Source organism: Prionailurus viverrinus, chromosome A2, assembly GCF_022837055.1.
Source record: "Prionailurus viverrinus isolate Anna chromosome A2, UM_Priviv_1.0, whole genome shotgun sequence".
In the NCBI taxonomy this organism is placed as follows: Eukaryota; Metazoa; Chordata; class Mammalia; order Carnivora; family Felidae; genus Prionailurus; species Prionailurus viverrinus.
This window is the reverse complement of record NC_062562.1, coordinates 163,953,358-163,963,780: the sequence shown is the minus strand read 5'-3', so window position 1 is coordinate 163,963,780 and position 10,423 is coordinate 163,953,358. Positions and strand designations below refer to the sequence as shown.

Here is a 10,423-nt window from a genome sequence, read left to right as displayed (position 1 = left end):
CCGAGTGGCCCCTGCCCTCAGGTCTGCGCCTCTGGCCCGCGGGACCCTCCCGACCCAGGGCCTGCGGCTCCGCAGAGGTCCCAGAAGCCAAGCCTTACCTGGGAGGAAACGGGGATTTCTTCAAAAAGCCACCAAGCCGCAATTGTCCTTAGTCTGGCAAACTGTCTGGAGGACACTCGCGAAGAACCGAAATACACGCCTTTCAAAGCGCCCTGAAATATGTCTTTTGTTCCGCAAACTCTCGGCTTCCTCTCAGGAGGAGGAGGGGTTCCCGGAACCAGGGGGCTCACGCACCCGGCCTGGGCCTGCCCCTCCTCCGGGGCGACGTGAGGGGCTGAGGCCTGATGGCCCCTACAGTGTCACTGGCGCGGGGAGAGGCCAGAGGGCGAGGACCCGGCTCTTCAGCCTGTCTAGGTGGCAACGGGGACGCGTCACCCCTGCTTCGGAGCTCCCGCTCTGCGTGGAGGGAGGAGGGTCCCTTCCCTGCCGTCTGGCGTGGGGCTCGGCGCGTTCTGCCCACTGTCTGGGAGCCCTCGCTCCCTAGCCCTTCTCGGTGCCGCCGCTGCGGCTGCAGGGGCCTGCCGGCCATGGGAGGTTGCCAGGGAGCTGAGGTGCATTTCAGGGAGGACGGGGAGAGGGACCACCTCGAGTACCTGCGCCGGTATCTCTGCGTCGCTGGCAGAGAGGCAGCTCGAGTGACCAGACGCTCCCCGGTGGCACAGCCGATGCCGTGTTCCTGCGTCTACAGCTTTGGCTCCTGCGTCATCTCAGGTCCCCCGTCCCGGCCGACCACAACAGAGACTGGAACACACAAGCTGTGATATCCCCGGAGAAACAGCCGCTGGGTGCAGATGGGAAAACAGGAGCTGCCGCATTTTTTGTTCTCCCGCCTGCCTCTCCGGGAAGAGAGCAGGAAACGGAAAACTGTCGTTTTGTATTTACGTAGCAGAATATGCTCAAGGAATTTGTTTCTACAACACACAAGCCTTTGCTAGAGACGTTGAGGATGCGAAGACCAGATAACCAGGTATCCGCTGCCTTTGATAAATAACGTTGAATAGGGAAGGACAGAAGTACTTGGGGACATGGGCAGGAATAGGGTCAGGACCCGGATCACCAAAGCCAAGAGCGGGTGGCATTTCACTGGAGAAGGATGAGCGTCGGATGTGGTGAGGGCGGCACGTCTAGCGGACACACACCTGCACCCACTGCTGCCCGGAGTTCTCGAACCCCTAATGGCCCGCGTATTCAGCCACTCAAATCTGGACCCCCCGCCCGCCTTTCAGGGCGTTCTGTGGTTGCACTCGGCAGTCCCTCCACCCTCACTCTCTGCCCCCAGTCCATCCTCTGGTGGGTGTAGAACGGCCGTAACCTCACGAATGTGGCGCACTTGGCCTGTGGCTGCCTCATTGGCCCCAGGTCTGGAATGTTCTCCCTTCTCCTCTGACTCTCCAGAGAGAGCCTCCGCCAAGGCCTCCCTCCTCTGTGACTCAGCCTCGCCATACTCCTTAAAGACTTGGGGGCAAATTTTCATCCCAAGTGTCCTTTGTGGCTTCTCTTGCCCTCCAGAGCGGGGAGTGGCACTCAGTCACTTTCTGTCTAGTTTCACACCACCAGCTGGAGGCAAAGCCAGGACCGGAGCCTGTCTCCCAAGTCCGGACGGGCCGCCCTCCTTACGTGGTATGTACCCAGGACGGTCCCTCACTCGAGAACTGGCTTCTGTGCGTCTCTTCACGAGAAAATGAAGCCGCGTCCGAGCCCTGCTCGCGTGGCTCTGCTTCCCTAGCCCATTTATGACCGTTAAAAGAGCCCTTGGGAAGCTAGAAGCCATGCCTGGCCCAAGTCCAGGACAGTGATTGGCTAAAAGCTGCAATTCAGACCCGAAATCCGAGTGAGACACGGTCTCAGGCGAGGCTGAGAGACCTCCTCATCTTAGTCGTTGGCCACTCGACCCTGACAGCCCAAACTCCCCTCCCCCCTGTGTCGTCGTCTTCCCCACCGTCAGCTTCTGCCCTGCTGTGGACGTCCCATCTTTTTAGAGGACATTGATGGCAGCAAGCACCTGGAGTCTAAAGGAAACTCCAGACCACCCAGACATTTTCAGCACGTAGGGCAGCGTAGGGAGTTTGAGCAACTTATTGCAAAGTTAGGCTGACGATTTTTGAATACCTTTTCCACCTTTTATTTCCAACCATATCATCCATTTGAAAAGAATGACAGAATAGATTCCCACCCACCCAAACTGGACGGCTGTTGAAGCTCTGTGAAAATGATTAGTGAAACAGTTGAAGCACTTCCCCCAGCCTGTCGATGGCAGTGATGTGACCCATCTGCCCTCGATGGTCACAGGCGCTTCCAGAGACTTCCGGAAGGGCAGGAAGAGAAGAGGCTCAGGAACACATCTGGCACGGCTGCTGCCAGCTGTGTCCTAGTGCTGGGACGGGTTTTCGTTTAACACACACGTACAGGGGAATGTGTGGTACACCGAGTGGACACGTGAGCCATTAAGAGGCCAGCTACATACCTTTGGAAACAGTCTTCTGTAACACAGATACACCAAAGAAACCCACAAACCTGGAGAAAATATATCTTAATAATCTCTGGTAGGTACCTCAGCCGGCAGTGAGTTTAATATGACAGCGCAGCATCTGAAAGTGCTAATGAAAAATAAGGTGCTTTGGTCAGCGTTTAAGGACTTTCCTGTTTAATAAAAGGATTTTATTTTTGTAAAGAAGAATTTTGCACGTCTATAAATTCTCAACTTCAACCTTGAATTACAAGTGCATATTTTACTAAACTAAGAGCACAGAACCGAGCTTTCAGTCTGCCACAATGCGGTATGGCTACTGGAGGGGATGCCTCCTCCCTAGGTCCCCAGGGCACTTGGAACGGTTGAAGACTTTAAGGATGTTTTAGCGACGGGGCAGCAAGGCTGAAGCTGAAAGGCAGAGCTGCATGGTGGGAAGAAGGAAGAGAGCAGCAGTGAGCTGAGGAGGGCAGGAGAGCCGGGCAAAATGAAGAGGAAATAGATCTCTGGACGCTTCCCCCCCACCCCCACCCCCACCGTCTCCTCTCACCTTCACGGCTGGCCCGTTCCCTGCCCGCCCCTCCCGTGCCCAAGAAGGAAGCACTCTTGGAGCAAAATCAGATAAAAAGAAGGAAAAAAAGACGACCTGCACTGGACTTTTCATCATGATAGAATTTATAAGCAGAAACTCAGTACTTATTTCTGCCTATTATTCCGTTTTTGTTGCTGACTTTATATTTTCTACATAGGATAAGTACTCTGCGATAATAATTTCTTCATCTTCCAGCGTTGAGTCAAGATAATCTTCTTCATGTTCTGGAATATCTTCCAATATTTCATTGACAGCTTCTGTCTCCATATCTTCATCTGTTGAGGCACTAGAGGCACCTGCAACAGAGGGGTGTGGGAACAGCTGAGGTGAGGGGGAAGAGGAGAAAAAGGAGAAAATGCCACAGAAAGTTGGAAGGGACCCCCAGCGACTTCCACAAAGCCCGGCTGCGCCCTCCGGGCAGCCCATAGCGCAGACCAGGGCCTACGCCCAGGAGGCGCATCAGTCCCCACGCCAGCTCGTCACGCCCCCCCCCCCCCCCCCCGTCAGCTTCCGGTTAGCAGGCCTCTCTCAAGTCAGCATTCGAGACCTCAGACCCACCTGCGGAGTCGGAAGGGGACGTGGATGGTGTCGACGAACAGCCTTCCAGCGAGAGATGCACGTCAGGAGGAAGGCTTCCTCCGTTGTGGGCGAGGGTCTGAGCTGCCAGCTGGACGTTCCCCCTGAACACTCTCAAGGCAGCATCGGCTGCTGCCGCGTCAAAGCCCATATACACCAGCTGGGGGAGGACACAGGGAGGGGGCAGCCGCCACTGACGGGCCTCAGCTGCACACGGCCGACACCCGTCCGACACCCCTAGCCAGCGCCCGCCCTCGCCAGGACGGCCCTAGCGGGAACACGTGTTGAAACCCATGGCACGCATACAGCGCTGCCCTACTGTGCGCTCTTTAGCACCGGTGTGCACACGAGGCTGCCTGGCAGGGACCGAGGAAGACACGAGCCAAACGTGCCAGTGCCCAGCCATAGCAGGCTTGTGGGCCGGCAGGGAAGTGATAACCCTCGCCACTAGGACCGTTAGTCAAGCAGTCACAACATACTAGGTGTACTACCAGGGGAGGGAAGATGTGGACAGAGTCGCCAGAGTGACGTCTCTTTAGGTCACAGGCAGAGAACCGGGCTGAAAGAAGCGTGCCTGGTGTGTAAAGTACTGTGTGCACACACAAGGAGAAAAGCCTCAGAACTTCCAGTTGCTTTCTGACGTCCTGTTCTTGAAGGAAATGCCTTCTACTCCACTTCCACCCGCTGCAACTGCTGCGTGCTTGGCTGGCCTCCTGGGGTGGGCCTGAGTCATGCCTGCCCCGTCCTGCCGCCAACCTCGTCACCCTAGGCAATCCCACGCAAGGCTGTGCAGGCGGAGGGACGCGGATCCATCCTGACTTACTTGGTCGATGTTTTCCTGGGAAGGACTTTCTTGATGGTTGTTGGTTTCAGGATCTGAATCATTCAACCACCACATCTGCGGATTGCTGAGAAGAATCTACAAACACACAGGGACATGCTTTACTCATCACGAACACCTGCTCACTCAGACAAACCAAGCACCTATTCTGTGCTAGGCAGACACGGCCAGGGGACACACCAACATGCAAGTTCAGGACGCCGTGGGGGGACCAGGCAAAGGGTGCTGAGAAAGCAGAGAAAGGGGGCCCCGGACACAGACACGGGGCGGGGTAGGGATGCTGGTGTTGAAAAGCTTCCTGCCCCAGGTAACATCTGCAGGATGAGCAAGGTTAGCCAGACCAAAAGATCCCTTCTGAGGACCCAGGAAGGGACGAGAGCGCCTGGGTGGGAAGCTACCAAGGCAACCCCAGCTGCGTTAGGGCTCAGCCTCCGGGGCGACAGGCCACAAAAGGCTACACACGCCAGTGCTTCTCAGGCAGTGCAGGGCCAACCAATGTAATTTCTCTTTGGAAAGTGTCACGAGCTAGATCTCACATGTCGTCGAGACGAGCATAAGAGTTCTTTTGACCCCTGATTTTCATATCACACGGTGCTTACTCAACCCTAAAAAAACCCCTTTGGGAATTTTCCCTTTAAACACTTCCGTACTGGTGGCACGCATTGATGCACGACTTGGTGCAGTTCAAACCTGCCGTGGTGCCCCACCGGTCCTGCACACATTCAGAATTCTCCGCCTTTTATAGTTCTCCAACGCCGAGAAGCCAAACTAGATATTCAAATTCGTTTATCGATCTCTCTCTATATATATATACATATGTATGTATATATATATTTATTTACGCATATATATGCCTTTGTACATATATTTATATATATTTACATATATATTTATTTATATAATATATAGGTAAACATTTACTTGTGGAAACCTCTGGGGAACGGACAGGAGGTCTTGAGAATAAAAGGCAAGGGCAGGGCAGGCTCCAGCAGGAACCCCTCGGCAGGGCGACAAGGTGACGCCCGCCCTCCTGGCCCCAGCCTCCGGCAGGCACAACCCCGGCAGCTCCCTGGGGCTCCCGCTCCCCTCAGGGTCCCCCACATCTGCCGGAGAGGCGCCCCCGGGGGCGTGATCCCCCACAACGCAGCTGCAGCCCCGCCCCCGACGTGCTGTGCTCGCACAGGGCGGCCGCGCTCCGCTGTGTTCTGTGTCCCCAACACTGCGCTCCCTGAGGTCGGCGTGTACTGACTGCATCAAGAAACAACACAATATTCAAATAAAACGTTTTAATGAAAAGAAAACTATACTGCAACTTTCATCACCGTCCCCTTCCTGCGTCCCTGCCAACCCCTGGTGCTGCAAACAGAAACCTCACGCAGAGTTCTGCCCCACGGACGCTGCCCAACAGTGGGCGGGCACCGAGGTGGGGTCTGTCCTTCTGGCCCCGTCACTGGGTCCGAGAACGAGAACGGACCCTGAGATCCATACCAGGACTGGGGACAAAGGCCCTGGGAGGGGGGGCTCCGTGTGCCGCGGGGGGACACCGGAGAGGTGGTCTGGGGAAGAAGGGGCCCCGCAGCCACACCAGGGGCGCTCAGGGCAGGCCGAGAGGCCCCGGGGGACGCGCTACCTTCAGGGCTTCGTCCAGGTTCCCGCTGGCCTGATGCAGGGCCTGCTTGGCCGCGTGAGTAGAGTAGCCCATTCCTTTCAAAGAGTTTATGTTCTCCAGCCGGCGTCTTTTCTTCTCTTTTTCCTCTTTCCTTATTTGGGCCAATTCCTTTAGGAAAACAGCAAAGTCACCGAGTTGGGGACTGGGATTCCGTAGGGAGACCTCTCGGTATGCTCTGTAAGATTCTTGGGGTCGACGGGCCAAGCGAGTAACAAAAGGGGAGTGAACCGCTCCGCACGTCTCATCCAAGCAAGAGCATGAGGGCTGCGAGGGCAGGGGGTTAGGGTTAGGGTGGAGACCTCCCTCCAGGCCCGGAAGACAGTGCCTCTTAGTCACCGCCATCCCGACCAGAACAGGCCACTCGGAACCAGGGAGCTCATTGCCGCCAGGCCAGAGAAGCGGATGGACCCTCTCTGGGGGGTTAGGGGGGGTGGTACTTCCTGGCCCCTCATTAATCCCCGGGGATCTTGTTAAAATGGTGGACTCTGAATGGGGGTTGGGGGCAGTGTCCCAGGTGACCGCAGAGCTGCAGACCCGACCCACCCCACTCCAGGCAGCAGGGACTCAGATGCCTCCTAGGGCCTATTAGCCTATTTAAAACCTCCAGAATGGTCAATGTTAGGTGACAAAGGTCATCTAGTCCCACAGTTCTTGACCCCGGGTCTCGTAAGTGCCTGCTGTTGCCACGAGAGTCTGAGAAGGGCTGTGGAGAGTTCTAGCCTCTTCTCTCCCATCCCAGCCCCACTGAAGAGAGTTCAGGATTTTTGAAAACAAATGTAATTTTTAAAAAACGGATTTTGCTGACAGAAAACAAAACAAGCTAAAACAACTCTGAAAAGCACTAGTTTAATCCAACCTCATCATTTTGCCAATGAGAAGACAGAAAATCTCTAAAGAAAGTTAAGTGGCCTGCGGACCAAGGTCACAGTTGACCGCAGAGCTGGGGTGAGGGCTTCTGCACAATTCTGGACATGGCCAGTTCTCACCCGACACAGAGAGAACAGCGGAGAAGATGGCTCTCTCTCCTCTCTTAGGTCTGTTCCTACCTCCGTGGCTCACCCCAAGCACCAAGTGCCCCCCATCTTCTTGCACACGGGGGGGCCGTGGCCTCATCTCTTAGGAAGAAAGGAGTCCTCACGGCGCAGCCAGAAATTCCCGCAGAGTCAGCAGGAGGACTCACAGAACCGAGTGACTCCCCCAAACCCCCCCGGGCACGAAGGCGTCCTTAGACTAAATTCCTGTTTCAAAGCGGACAAGGTGCCGGTAAGCACCTGCATCACCAGGGGCATCGCGGCGGGCCAGCCCCCTTCACCTGTGTTCGTCTGGAGCAAGTCCCCCACCCCAGCACTGCCGCGGCACCCCGCGCAGGCCGAGGCCGGGCCATCTCACCCCTGCTCCGAGTCCCACCCGATCAGGTGCCGGTGCCCCTTCCTCGCCCCCCGGCCCCCACACCCCCAAGCTGCCCCCATCCTGCCGGCGCCACAGCCACGCAGGCCAGCAGAGCGATTCTGTGGCCCTCACGTTTCCACCTTTGTTCGCGCCTCCCCGCCGCCCAAGCTGCCTTCCACCTGCCCATCACCGCTTCCGATTTCGGCTTCTTCCACTCGTATTTCAAAGGGCTAAGAAGGGGCGCCTGGGTGGCTCAGTCAGTTGGGCCTTCGACTTCGGCTCAGGTCATGATCTCACGGTCCGTGAGTTTGAGCCCCACGTCAGGCTCTGTGCTGACAGCTCAGAACCTGGAGCCTGCTTCTGCTTCTGTGTCTCCCTCTCTCTCTGACCCTTCCCCATTCATGCTCTGTCTCTGTCTCAAAAATAAATAAACATTAAAAAAATAAAGGGGGGGGGGCTAAGAAACGTGTGTGGCGTTGGAACCCAGAGCAAGACGCAGCCAGCCGGGAGACACGGGGCTCACGTCACACAGACCTGAGACTCAGTTGGAGCTTCACGGAGTTCTGTTTAATTACAAATGTCTACACCAGCTCTTATTCGTGTCGGTACACAAGAGGATACACAATCTTTTCTGACGTTTCTCTTTATACTAGAAAGCGGAGACACAAAGCAGACCAACCGGAGGACAGTGGGCACTGCACCGTGTGCCGGGTACCCAGCCCAGCCTCCCATGCGGAGCGGGCTCGGGGGCGTCGGGGGAACGGGGACATCTGCCTCTCACTGCCGCCCAGCCCTTCAGCACTGCGGCCACCTCGGTGTCTGCTGCTTTGGCCCGAAGGGGAACCAGCCTGTATTCGGGACGAGCCCCGGGGAGGCCCCAGGAAGGGCTGTGGGGGGGGCGGTTCTAGTGTCTTCCCTCCTCCGCCCCCACAGTGACTGCTTAGAAGGCAGCCAGTCAGCGAGCAGCTCGGGGTTGCTCAGATGATTCTGAAGCGCAGACCGAGCTCCTGGGGTGAGGAGAGGACCCTGACTACAGACAGTGGACAGACCCGGAAGCCAAGCTCTCCGCCCCAGGGGGAAGCCACTGGCCCAACTAACCTGAGGGAGACTCATGCTGCCTCTGAGCAGCGAAGCAGGCCAGTAATTTCCTGCCCAGAGTTTAAGCCAGCTTGGATTGGGGTTTTTATTGCTCTCAACCCAAAGCACCCTGAACACGTCCACCGGGTCCAAGAGTGAACCGGGTCAACCGCTCTGCATACACCATCTTGCCCTTGATTTTCTCCAAGGGCTTAGGACTTGGTTCAGTAAATGGACTACGGTAGGACTCCACTGTTCTTTAACATTTATTTTTGCTACTTATAAAGTCAGGAAGTGGTCATTTTTGCCCCCTCACAGTATCTCTTGGCTTTTCAGAACCTTTGGTAAAAGCTCATCAGAATGCTGCTGTCAGATGGGCGCGGAAAGTGCATGAGAAAACCAGAGGCTTAGTTCAGGTTTCACCACTGATTTGACCCACAACCCCAGAAACGTCAACCGCTGAGCCCCATTTTCCTCATCTGTAAAACCGATAATTATCTGCCCCAGCGGCCTCAGGCGATCACAGGCAGAACTGAGTGACGTCATGACCCTGAGAATGTTTTTTATAAACTCTAAAGTATATACAAATGTAAGGAAAGATTATGAGAAATATTTTTCAGTGTCTCATTTTAAAATGCTGGCTTTCCAAATGCTAGGGAAATCTTACAATCAAAATTAGCGTAACAAATGCAGTCTCAGCAATGCTTGCTTTTCTCCTAGTACTGAACTTGTTTGTGTATTCATCTACTTTTAAGCCTTATCCCCAATGTGGGGCTTGAACTCACGACCCTGAGATCAAGAGCTGCACACCCTACCGACTGAGCCAGCCAGGCGCCCTAGTACTGAATAAGACTGTGTGAAATGCAAAAACACACAAAACTTAGCTTTTCCAAGTCTCTGCCTTCACCCACTCACTGACTTCTACAGCAAGACCCAACGGACCATGATCAGGGGGGCAGTCGGGCAGACTGGCAGACAGAAAGGTAGCTACCAGCTGGGGTCTTAAAAGGTGAAGCCAAAACAGCCCTTCGGACTGGCTGCTGTGTAACTGGCCCACGGATCCACTCCCGCACCAGGCAGGCCAGGGACCACACTGGGCTTTCCTGACCAAATACTCTTTTACTGAAAACTAGCATGTTAGATATGGTAACATGCCCTCCAGCTCCAAAATCTACTTAATTATTTTTGTTAATGTTTATTTTGAGAGAGAGAGACAGAGAGAGAGGGAGAAAGTGGACGATGGGCAGACAGCGGGGGGAGGCAGAGAATCCCGAGCAGGCTCTGCACTGACAGATGTGGGGCTCGAACCCACAGACCGTGAGATCATGAGCTGAGCCAAAGTCAAGAGTTGGATGCTTAACCCACTGAGCCATCCAGGTGCCCCCGAAAATCTACTTACTTATAATCGTTCCAAATGATTATAGTTTTGTCCCTTCGCCTTCATAATGTTAATTGCTCCTATGACTTGACTCACGTTTCCAGCTAAGAATGCCATCCCAAACTACAGCTACGGCTCCAAGGGAAAACAACCCCCCCCCTTTAAACTGGTTTCCGGAATCTACCATGGTAAGCAAAGAGAGAGAAAGAGAGCAAAGACCCGCACAGACAGGCTACCTGGACGACACGCTTAGGAGCTACTGCTGCTGCAGCAGAAAATAAAACTGAGGAAACCACGCTGCCTGAAGATGAATTCAATTAAATGAGACAAGTTTCTCCTGTTTCCTCCCAGTCCGAAGTATAAAGAGCTCCTTG

General features: G+C 55.0%; 1 protein-coding gene across 1 annotated transcript in view; it reads right to left on the bottom strand.

Annotated features, from left to right (window-relative positions):
- Positions 1–2,687: 2,687 nt before the first annotated feature.
- The window catches only part of NUB1 (negative regulator of ubiquitin like proteins 1), a 28,753-nt gene continuing 21,017 nt past the window's right edge, over positions 2,688–10,423 (bottom strand). Inside the window, exons 12-15 of the mRNA XM_047829462.1 lie at positions 6,167–6,313; positions 4,519–4,614; positions 3,678–3,855; positions 2,688–3,415 (exon numbers count right to left, since the gene is read on the bottom strand). Coding sequence (XP_047685418.1) covers positions 3,237–3,415; positions 3,678–3,855; positions 4,519–4,614; positions 6,167–6,313 — 600 coding nt within the window. The 3' untranslated portion in view covers positions 2,688–3,236. The remainder of the gene's footprint in view (positions 3,416–3,677; positions 3,856–4,518; positions 4,615–6,166; positions 6,314–10,423) is intronic.